Source organism: Martes martes (assembly GCF_963455335.1).
Source record: "Martes martes genome assembly, chromosome: 3".
NCBI classification, from domain to species: domain Eukaryota; kingdom Metazoa; phylum Chordata; class Mammalia; order Carnivora; family Mustelidae; genus Martes; species Martes martes.
In genome coordinates, this window is record NC_137890.1 from 163384085 (window position 1) to 163396301 (window position 12217).

At 43.5% G+C, this 12217-nt stretch overlaps 1 protein-coding gene across 1 annotated transcript in view; it reads left to right on the forward strand.

Moving 5' to 3' along the window:
• The window catches only part of SERPINE2 (serpin family E member 2), a 62251-nt gene that overhangs the window by 42823 nt on the left and 7211 nt on the right, over positions 1-12217 (forward strand). Inside the window, exons 4-5 of the mRNA XM_080799202.1 lie at positions 3051-3248; positions 10715-10913. Of these exons, the coding sequence (XP_080655328.1) occupies positions 3051-3248; positions 10715-10913 (397 nt within the window). The remainder of the gene's footprint in view (positions 1-3050; positions 3249-10714; positions 10914-12217) is intronic.

Here is a 12217-nt window from a genome sequence, read left to right on the forward strand (position 1 = left end):
AGCTATGTAACCTGGGGCAAGGTCCCTAACCTCCCTGTGCCCCAGAGTCCTCACCTTTAAAGTGGAGATACGACAGTGACATCTACTAAAAGTTATAACAACATTAAGGTTTTTATGGAAATGTAAATAACATGCGTAAAGTATTTAGCAAAGTGCATAGCACTTAACAAATGTTCAACAAGCATGAGCTGGTTTTTTTGTTTTTTTTTTTAATTTTAAAAAAAATTTTTAATTAACATATAGTGTACTATTAGCCCCAGGGGTACAGGTCTGTGAATCATCAGGCTTACACACTTCACAGCACTCACCATAGCACATACCCTACCCAATGTCCATAACCCAACCACCCTCTCCCTACCCCCCTCCCCCTGGCAACCCTCAGTTTTGTTTCGTGAGATTAAGTCTCTTATGGTTTGTCTCCCTCCTGATACCATCTTGTTTTATTTTTTCCTTTCCTACCCCCCAAGCCCCCCACTATGCCTCTCAAATTCCTCATATCAGGGAGATCATATGATAATTGTCTTTCTCTGATTGACTTATTTCAATCAGAGACATGAGCTGTTTTTATAACTATTAGGGCAAGTAATACTTCAGGGAACCCATCCATCCCTGACCCCACGGACCAGATCGGGTCCCTCTCTTTATTTGCCCTCGCATCTTTGAGTACTTCTGCTTCAAGGTATTTATTACTATTGAATACACTTTCCTAAGTCATTTATGCCAACCTCCCCCTCTCTCTTCTCCATAGCTTTCTGAGGGTGGGCCTCATTTTTTGTTTGTTCATTTTCTTGCCTAGAAGAGTACTTGGCACATGGTAGGTAGGTATCCAAGAATGGATGGTGGGGTGGTGGTCAGATGGATGGATGGGAAGGAGGGTGGGTAGATGGATGGGTGGGTGGATAGGTGAATGCATGTTTACTGCATAGTTCTGTACATAGTTCTTGATGGCAGGGCCTCCAGGTGCTTCATTGCTTCTAAACCATGCAGTTCTTACCTTTTTATCATTTCTTGTTATTTCTTCATCCCCCTTATTATATCTTGATCCTGACAGTGTCAATCAGAGGACTTATCTACCACAACAAAAAGGAGTCTGTGGAGACAATAAGTGTCTTTTTAGACACTTAGACACTTATTGAGCACCGACTGTGTACTCAACACAGAGATAGACTTGACTTTCAGAAAGTGAATGACAGGGTCCTTGCTCTTGTGCAGTTTATGGTCCAGGTGGGAGAGAGAGACACATTAGATGGGTCTAAAACCACACATATAATGGTGATGCTGAGTGTTGAGCTTTATGGAAACTCCCGGGAGTTTGGGAGGAGGGTCTAAGGAACTTTATTACAGATACAGAGTGGACCTGTGTCTTAAACGCACCTAGGGTTTGGATTGGGTGATGTTTCCAGCAAAGGTAAGACACAACCTCCACTGTCGGGAGCCAACTCTGAGGAGTTTGCCATGGCTGATGCACAGAATTGTGACTTCCTCCCACAGGACAGAGGCTGCCCTTGCATAGAATGATGGCCATTTAAGCTTGGGGATTTTCCTTCAGACCCTGACTGATGGTGGCATTGGTGCCCCCTTGTGTAAGTAAGGAGTAGTGATGAAGCTCTTACTGAGGACACTGGAGTCTGGGCAACCTCTGGGTGTGCGTCTTGACTTGAACATGACGTAGTCAAATGTTTGTTTATTGGACATCGACTTCTTGAACATCATCTAAAGGGACTCAAAGCCCTCACACCTGAGTTCGGCAGTCTTGCTTCTTCAGAAACTATTGATTGTACTCTAACCATTTAAAGAATTATAATACGCATTTATATTATGGCACTACATTTTTTTTTTTAATGCCCAGGCCAAAAGCTATAGTTAAACTAATTTTTAGTTTAAACTAATTAATAAGCTAATTTTTTATCACTTTGGGTATTAGTAATCCCTCATTTAACACATATACGGCTGAATCTTCAAAGACCGAGCAAAAGGAACCTTAATGAAAACCCAAACCTTCAAGCGCAGGTCGCACTTGAGAAAGGTCTTCGTGGCCTCAGAGGACGTTCTGAGACTGTCACTATTGTTTGCTCCTTCACTTCTGACACAAACAAGATGGACCATTCTTGACATTTTGTGGAACGAATGTCCCTTCAACTCAGGAGGGCTTCTAGGACAGACCCCATTTCTTTTTATCTCTATAATATTACACCTAGCTCGATCCCTAACTCATAAATGTAGACACCAATTTTTGGTTCCAGCCCTTCGGTAAGTAGCTGTGAGGCCTTGTGGTACCAGGGATGCCAAGCGAATGCCCGACATTTCTAAAACCTTCAGAGAAATTAAACAGTTATCCTTGATAAAATTGCGCAGGCCAAAGAGCTTCATTTTGCCCAGGATTAAATCCACCCGGTAGTTGAAACAGCAACTGCATATCTTGTGCTGATGGCAAACCCTCCTTGGGAGTCGCACCTGTCAGTTATTAGCAACGATAGGGAAATTCATCATTAATTAAGTGTAGCTTATTTGGATGAGTAAAATTTTCTAAAACATGGGGTTTGCAGGCAATGAGTTATCAAATAATTTCTTTTTTATTTCTTTAAAGATTTTATTTAATTTGTCAGAGAGAGCGTGAGCACAAGCAAGGGGAGTGGCCAACAGAGGGAGAAGCAGGCTCCCCACTGAGCAGGGAGCTCAATGCAGGACCCGATTCCTGGATCCTGGGATCATGACCTGAGCAGAAGGCAGATGCTTAATCCACTGAGTCACCCAGACATCCCAGTTATAAAAATATTTTGATGAAAATTCTGGTAACCCTCAAATAGAGGCTGTCTAAAGTCTTTTTTGGATTCTCTGATTTTATCTTTTTAATTTTTCAACTTTCATTTTTAGTGAGGAAAAAAAAAATGAGAAAGGACCAAAAGGGTGTTGTAAACAGTTCCTTTTCGGTCTTTTAAAAATTTCTTTCATTTTTTTTTTTTCCACTGTCCGCGCTCCAACACTGCCTTTTGCCCTCAAGTGGACGGCCAGTCCTGAGATCGTCCCTTGCTTGTTCTGTGACCTTCCAGGTATGATCGACAACCTGCTCTCCCCAGATCTCATCGATGGTGTGCTCACCAGACTCGTCCTGGTCAATGCCGTGTATTTTAAGGGTTTGTGGAAATCACGGTTCCAACCCGAGAACACGAAGAAACGTACGTTTGTGGCAGCCGATGGGAAGTCATATCAAGTGCCCATGTTAGCCCAGCTCTCCGTGTTCCGATGCGGTAAGTGTCCGCGTGGCCGTTCACCCCGCCAGCGCCTTCACTTCGTCCAGGGGCAGAACTGACTGATTTTTTTTTTTTTAAAGCGCAGGGGAGAGGAGGGCAGGACTTTTTTTAAAGCTCAGGGTAAAGTTTCATATCGTTTACAGAGGTTATGTATTAACATATAACATATAGACTTTTAGGTTGACAATTTAAAGAGAGAGGACAGCTCATAAAATATGAAATATAAACAGGCATTAAGCCTACAAAAGCCTCATCAAATCATCATGAGCTACCTTACATTACCAAATTAAAAATAAAAATAAAAATTTGATTTCTTTTCCATTTACCAGATTTGCAAACATTACAAAGATTGACAAAGCCCATTCGTAGCTCTGGTGGGGGCTGGGGGAGATGTGGGCACCCCGATTGTGGAGGGTGGAAGAAGCTGTGGGATGGGGACTTCCTAGGAGCCCACATAGTGATCCCACACCAAGGAACGTAAGCTCTGAAGATTGTCTCACCCTAGCAAATAAATAAAACCCAGATACGTAAGTATAGTGGAACATATGTGATAAATAGATTAAGATTTACATAAGTAGAAAGATGATACAATATACGGTTGATTTCAGAAAACAAGTTCTAGAACAGCAGATGCTGATTCATCTCATTTACGTAAAATACTTTCTATATATTCCTCCATCTGTAGAGACATGTTTTGGAGGATGTTCAATAAAATGTGAACAGTGGTAGTACTTCAAATGATTATTTTTCTTTGTTTGAATCTGCAAATCTTTTAAAACAAGCCTGTGTCAGTTTCACGACCCAGGAAACAATGACCAACCCCTGCTGTCATTACCACAGCACTGATACACGAAGTCTGGTGATTCTTTTTTTAATCCTGGTTTCATGGAAGCATTTGTCGTCCAATTTAAATTGATCTTTTTCCTCTGTAAGTTAGCCTTTGTGTCTCCGATCAGAACCTGAACACATGGGCCCCGAGTATGACCTTTGCATATTCGGTCTCTGAAAGCATCCAGTGCTGCTCAGGGTCCCGCCATCTGCGTAATTGTCTAAGTGAAGGAATGGCTCCCTCGAGGGGAGCAAGGAACAAAGTCCCTTTCCTTCTTGCTTATCTTTCGTGAAGCTTCTAGATGAATTTTTGTCATTCCCTCAAATTTTTTTTTTGAAGATAATTTGTATTTAAAAGCCCTGCAGAAAGATAACATGCTCAGCAAGTGAGAATAATAAAAGGCTCTTTCTGCCCAAAAGTCATCCCCTCTTTCCCGTGGTAGCCGAGCCCTCCCTGCTCCCTGCTGGTGTTGCCGGGAAGACCTCACTGGAACGCCAGCAAAGCCACCAGCTCGTATCCGAAGCAAAGCCATTTTATTTTAGGTCAATCTTTATACACATTATCTGTTCTAATAAAAAGACTAAAAGTGAAAGGCCTTCAATGATTGTATGTTTCTGTTGCTGAAAAATAAATATCAGTCATGAAAGATTAAAACACAAGGATCCTGTAGACATATGAAAGACATATGAAACACTAATATGTTTGTTTTTACAGGAATGGAACATCTTTTCTTCATTATATAGTATGTTCCTAGAGAGGCAGTTACATATCCGGGTAGCCTTTCCATTAAGAACTGATTTGTCTGAGAGTATGTGTGTATATTACAGACAGTAATGCACAAATGCATTCTCGCTGTCAAGGATCCTAACCGTATAGAACCACAGTAAGCTGGTACCTTCTCTCCACCTTCCAAAGTCATGCCCTCCCTTCCCCACCCTCTTCCCCCCTGTTCTGAGGCCCCAGGAGGCTGCACTGGGGCTCCCCTGCCTCCCGTTGCGTTGGCTATGAGGTAAACTAGCAGGTGATAGGGTTGCAGGAGGAGAGGATTTGGAGCATTGACTTCCAGGCCCTTCCAGGCCCTCCCTGTGGTCCCCAGGGTGGCTGCTCCCCTGTACGAAAGGTCTCTACTCCTGTCAGCAGGTGTGGCCAAGAGCGCTTTCTCTCTGGGTCACCATGCTGCCCTCCCGCTTCCCAGCCTACTTTGGTAATGTTTGTAGCCCAAGATACTATCTGGAATGGCTTCTCTGTTCTCTGCCCGTGCTTTGTAAATACTCCTGTCATTAAACTCCTTTTCAGTGACCCAGTGATCCTGTCTCTTCCTCTCGGACCCTTACTGATCTGCACTGAATTCAGAGCAGAAGGAAACCCGCTTCTCTGCACTGTTCTCGTTCCCTCACAGTAAACACTGCGGACAGCCGCCGTCCTCCTTGCCCTCCTCCCTGTGCCTCTCACGGGGGTTTGCTGAGTAACCGGGAAGTGGCCCAGTCTTCCTGGGCCATGTGACAGAGCACACGGGGGTCCTGTGTTCCCTGGTTTCCCTCTTGGGCCAGCACAGCTGCTTCTCAGGGTGACACAGGGCAGACTTATCACATCTGTGAAGACGGCACAGCAGCTACTTGTTTTCCTGACTACAGACCACTTAGCTGGCCACCCCCTTGCTGCCTGTCACCAGTCCGGCTGGCACGACCAGCCAGTGCTCAGAGATGGGCCATTGCCGCTGAGCTCAGAGGCTGCTCCTCGTACTCACATGACCTCTGCAAACCACCCCCCTGCTCCCCTCCCCCGTCGCAGGTGTTCTGGGTCTCACCACGCCCCCTCCATCACTTTGTGGAAACATTGGTAGTCCATGTGTCTGTCCTCTGGACCGTCCCCCCAAGACGCCATCAAGATCTCTGAGAAGATTCACTTAGTAATGTTAAGAAGAGAGGGTGGAAAATGAAAGATGAAGGGAAACCCTTCTGACTATGTCCCATAAAGTAGAAGCACATTAAGGATAAAAATTCTTCTAATTAAAAAAAAAAAGTTCTTGAAATCTTTTTTTCAGAAGAAGTGTATTCATGCTCATTGCAAAAATCTATAAATAAAACATTGCAATGAGGCAAAAAATAAATGTTTTCCTATAATCCCGTTTCCCAGTGTAAGAACCCCTTTAGTGGTAGGTGTATTATTTGAGACCTTTTCTATAGTTACAGAAAGTATGTTTATGAAACTTTTTTGCATAATAGGATTATACTGTAATTTCTATTCTATAATTTGCTTTATACATTAGATCATATGTGGAAAACTTTATGTTAATTCATGTAGATTTACTTGATCCTTTAATCAGCTGTATAATAGTCCATGGCATAAATGTGTTATACTATCCTATGGATATTATTATTGTATATATTATTACATTTTTCTTGTAATAAACACTTCAGCAAGCATTCTTGTACATAAATCTTTAACAAACTGTCAGAATTTATAAAGGTACTTTCCTTGGATAGGAATTGCTGAATCAAAAGTTATAATTTTTTTGATTTATGGTTATGAATTTAGACATTAAAGACTTCATTTTGAAAAAAAAAAAGACCACAAAGAATTCCAAATATATATGTATATATGTGTATACATATAAATATACTTGAATATACAGTATATTTCCTGTTTTCACACTCCTTTAAGCTTCCAACTCATACCTACCTATTCAAGTTGTCTTTTAAGTTGTCTATTAAGTTTTAGTTCCATAGATGAAACATATTATTGTCCTCACCCATCTGGTTCTCCCTCCACGTTCGTTAGCTCAGCAAGTGTCACCTGCACTCACCTAGTTGCTTAAACCACACCTTCTTCCCCATTAATTCTCCACAGACCCCCTTTGCATTTCAGCTAGAATATGGACCACTGCATTCAGTGGTTCTGTTTTTTGCTTTCAAATCTGTATTTCAGTTTCTTCTGAAGTAGAGCTGAAACCGTTCCCCAAGAGCTCAGGAAATCCATAAAGCTGCTTGTAGTGGAAGGTAATTGGAGGGATTTTAATCTATAAAGTTTTTCTGATATTCAATATTTAAAATATTCTCTGAGTTTAAAGGCCAAGAGGAGTTCTTAACATTTCAAGCAAGCCTAGTTACTTCCTCCCTTGTAGGATTTAAAGAAGGGATCAGAGTCTTTGGGGGGTTTTCCGGAATATCTGGATCATCCCCAAAATAACCACTTACAGAAAGTTCTAAATCTCCATGTTTTTAATACTTGGTTCTTTGTCTATTCTCATTAAAGGTTTTGTTGATCCCCATTCATCTAAGAGAAAAGATTTCTCTCCCCTTCTAATCTGTTTCCTCCTTTCCAGCATGAATGAACCTGCTTCATTCACGTTTTTCTACACTCCAGCATCAGCACTCATTAGAGAACACTCCATCTACTTCCCAGATGTTAAAGCACAGAGAGCCTGGCCAGGACTTTTTAACAGAAAGGTCTCTGGGACAAAGACAAGCTCCCTGCTAGGACACAAGGCTCCAGCTCCGCTTCCTTGCTCGATTCCTTCTGCCCTGGAGCTGTGCCCACTGCAGTCGCTGTGGTTGCTTTTGGTGAACTGAGGCTGCGTTTCAGCAGCCTCAGTTTGGTGAACTGTGTGGGCAGTGACTGAGCGCTCAAGAAGAAACGCGTTTAAAAAGCTCCTTCCATCAGTAGATGAAAGTTTTTACTGGGTACAAGCAAGCCTCTGTGCTGAGCACTGTGCTGCGTGTATCATCTGGTTGAATCTTCACAGCAATCCTGTAAGCCAGGCACTGCTATCCCATTTTACGGATAAAGAAACTAAGACTTGTCATTAAGCCACTTGCCCAAGATGCAGAGCTAGCGTGTCAGAAGAGCCAGGATTTGAATCCAGATTCTAGACCTCCAGATCTCATGTGTTTAACCTCAGCCCTTGTTCTCCCTAAGACGATGCTGAGAAAGCAGTCTTTTAGTGATCAGTTTAGGAGAAGAGAGGTGTTAATTTGTCCCCTACCTCCTCAAGCCACCAAGCAAAGATTAGCATGGAAGGGGTGTGTGCAGAGAGGCATCTGTGATCAGAAGCAGAAGTAGGGCCAGGGAGAAAGGAATCATTGGGTGGACGTGAGTGCCTGGGTGCAGAATGCTTAGGGGTTATTCACAGAACTGATCAGTCACTGGTGTATCCAGTGGAGGGCGCTTGGGTGGCTCAGTCCGTTAAGCGTCTGCCTTCAGCTCAGGTCATGATCCCGGGGTCCTGGGATGGAGGCTGCTTCTCCCTCTGCCCCTTTCCCCTGCTAATGATCTCTCTCTCACTCTTGTTCTCTCTCTCTCACTCTCTCATAAATAAATAAAATCTTAAAAAAAAACAAAGCAAAACACGTATCCAGTGGAGGCTGGACTCACTGGTGGAGGTGAAGCTGCCTCCCCACTGGAAAAACACACCCCAGCTCATAATTTTTCTTTATTCGTGACCCTGATTCTTCTTATCAGAACAGTAAACGTTTCTAGAAGTGGTTAACGGATGCCGCCAGGTCCTTATTTCATGCCCTGGAGCGATCATTTATTAACTGCTCCCCAAACCGCACAGTTTCTAGAAGAGCTTTGCCAGATCAGGGCCTCCTATTTTCTTTCAAGATTAAAGGGCTCATTAGGAAGTGGTGTTTTTTTCTGACTCTCCCATTGATTTTCCAGTTTCTGCCAAGACCATTTTATTACTCAAGGTAAAAGGAAAGTTAAAGAATCCCATGTCTGATTCTTAGGCAGCCCAGAGACAGAACTGGCCTTGAGTGACAGTTCCCGGGCATCCGGAGCCAGACAGTTGCTGAACAGCCCCGCTGGCAAATGCAGTAGGATGGGAAGGGGATATACTGAGCACCCCCCGAATTGCCCACAGTTTTCTTCCTGAAGGAGAAACTTGAATGTCATCCTGTCATGTCACATATTCTAATAGCGTTGCTATTCTTTATCATATTTTATAGCTAAAAGTGTTGGTTATGTAACAAAGACAAAGAAAATTCGAGGTCTCTCCCTTTCTCCTGCCCTCCCAGCCCCCTCCTGTGGAGAACTGGCTTATTGAAGTTCCCTGTCGCACACGCGGTGACTGGCAGAGTTCGTCCCTAGAGAAAAGACAAGTGAAAATCATGAGAGAAACTCGCTTTCTCTTTTCTCTTTTTCTTAAATGCATTATTCTTCTAGGTCATCTAGAGCTGGGGGAGGAGGCGGAGGGGCCCCATGTTCAGCGGGCATCTGCCGTGGGCCCGGCCCTGCCAAGCGCCTTACATATTTTTTCTCATTTAATCATCACGGCGACCCTGTGAGGGACGTACTTTTAATGTCCCTGGTATCTCCACTCTCCATAGTAAGTGGCGTGCAGAGGTTAAGTGCCTCACCAAGGTCACTACGTTCTTAAAAAGTCTGAAGTGCTTAATAAACCATTTCAGAGATCCGCCAGAAATCTAGAAATGCTGGCTTTCCATTACGTAGTTAATTTTAATGAGTCTCTCATTACATGCCTGATGTAAAGGTTTCATGGGATCCTAAGGCGTGTTCCATGGGAGGTTCTTTCCCGGGGAGTCGGTGGCCTCCGTGGGCCCCGTGCCCCTGAGCTGGGCTTCCAGCTGGTGCCTCCCTGAGCTCAGTAACACCAGCTCCCATCAGTCAGTGCGCAGCTGGGCTGCTCAGCTGCTGAATGTTTTGAATGTTTCACATGGGATAAAAGGGTTCTAGGATCAAATGAGTTCAGGAAACCTGGGGATAGCCAAACAGCTTTCCTTCAGAACCGTCTCAGAGCCTTTACAGCACTGGTATATGTTACGAATCTGCGAGAAGACTCAGTCCAGTGTTTCCTAAACTTACTGGGGTATGGAATCTGTTTGTCTCCTGGGCGATGTGCAGGTTTTGTGTTCTCCAGACGACCACCATTTTGGGAAGTGCTGGTCTAAATCGTTGTCAGGTTTTTATTAGGAAGTGCAAATACCATAAGGTATCTAAAAGCCATAAGGACTGGAGTGGGTGAAGTGTGAGGAGGGAGTGGGGTAGTGGACTAGGAAGGTCATTGTTGGCATTAGACATACTGAATCCAAGTCCTGGCGTTCCACTTCTTAGCTCACGTGTCTCTAGGCAAGTTACTTACTTTCTCTAATTGTAGCCTCCTGGTCTATGAACTAGGACTGCTTATACTACTTCATGGGGCGCTGTAGCTTCTAAATGTGTTGAAGTGGTTGGTGTGGGCCCTAAACAATGGAGCCGTTCATCCCTTTCTCCCTTCTCTTCACATGCTCACATAGGCTCAGCCAAAAGAGCAATTCTCAGGCAGCTCAAATTCATTCCTATATTCACATGATAAGGGTTAGCTTCTTGCAAAGCACTGTATTCTAAGTGCCTCATGATCTAGTTCAATTCAACGCAACAGAATTAATGTTATTTTAGTGACGCCGAAGGCATTTTGTTAAGACATGTCTAAATTGAAGAAAGAATTCTTCACCAGGGAAAGAAGAAATAACTGTCTTTATCTTTGTCCTTTTAAGGAAACTATATTTGGAAAAGAGAAGTTTTCAAACTGAATTGCCCTCTTCTCTCTGAAGCTACGCATGTGGTCAGCAAAGATTCAGGCCACTTCTAGAAGTCATCAGGGATACACTGAACCTGTCTCTGATTTCTTTAGGGTCTACAAGCACCCCCAACGATTTATGGTACAACTTCATCGAACTGCCCTACCACGGGGAAAGCATTAGCATGCTGATCGCCTTGCCAACCGAGAGCTCTACCCCATTGTCGGCCATCATCCCTCACATCAGCACCAAGACCATAGACAGCTGGATGAGCACCATGGTGCCCAAGAGGGTGCAGGTCATCTTGCCCAAGTAAGTGGTCCCTCTCCCTGAAGAGAAGACAGTGGGAGTACTCTGTCCCTGGAGCAGTTGGGTCAGATACCAGACAGCGTGAGGTTAGGAAATGGCACAGCCTAAATCCTAAAGCCTGACTTACTTTTCAGAAGTTGTATGGTGGAAATACAAGGCTCTGCTTTCTCGGAAGCTTCCCCATCCCCCCTCTAGTTCCCGTGCCTCTCATGCGGCAGCATAATGATCATCAGGAGGGAAGGAAAGGAGGCAGCCCGACCTCTGAGTCTCCATAAGCCCTCAAGCTCCTTAGTACCATTTTGAGGGCTTTTAACTTACTTAATTTTGTCCAAAAGACTGAAAAACACGTGTATAACCATACAGTAAAGGTTAGTCGTGTTTCCCGTGTTTTGATAAGGAGTTTCATTTTAGTCTTTTTAAGTTTTAGCTGGAAGTTCCTGAAGACCAAGGTCCAAAAGCTAGGTGGTAAGGAAACATTTTGAAACCATCCAGGAAGAATCCTTACATTAGTATCATACTTGGGCAGTTCTTTCTTGCACCCTGAAAGCATAATATTGGTGGAATTTGAGTCGTTATGACTTGAAACCAAGGGGAAAGTAATCCCAAATTCTGCCTGAATCCCAGATTTTTAACAGGTGAGAGAATGCTTTATACCCAGACCTGTGAAAGAGGCATGAACGTCCCCTGTCTGTGATCATGCCACCAGTGCCCGGAGCTTTTAACCAGCCACGTCTCAGGGTGGGAAAGACACCTTCCAGTTCTAATAGATTTTACTTCTCTGGTCACTGAGTTAAGTATAATCAGAGGAATCCATTCATAATAAGTATTAGTAATCCTCCTAAGAATTTTTTTATTGTGAAGTGTGCCTTTATGTAGGCAGTGCTTGCTATAAATGAGTAAGATTTATGACATTATAGATAAAGCACAATTATAATGGTAAATTATCATTAGAGCCCATCTGTGATGAAAATCTGCTCGCACACGCATACCCTGATTGCTCTTCCACCAAATGGGAGAAAGCCTAAAAAAAACTTCCTCTGATGATAGATTTAATAGCTGACATTTACGTAAGTGTGACTCTAAGGCCAGATAGGTCGCAAGTGTCCAAGAAACTCTTGTGACACCCAAATAGAATGCATTGTCACCAATTCCTGTTGTTGGTTCCTATTTTCCTAGTAAAATGCTTTCAAAATCCCATCAAGAGGGAGCAGGAATGTGTCTCCTCTCTTTGGACCATCCCCAATATGGCAGCCACCATGATGTTTGGTTGGTTGGAAATGGGGAAAACCTGTAGATGATCCTGTCAC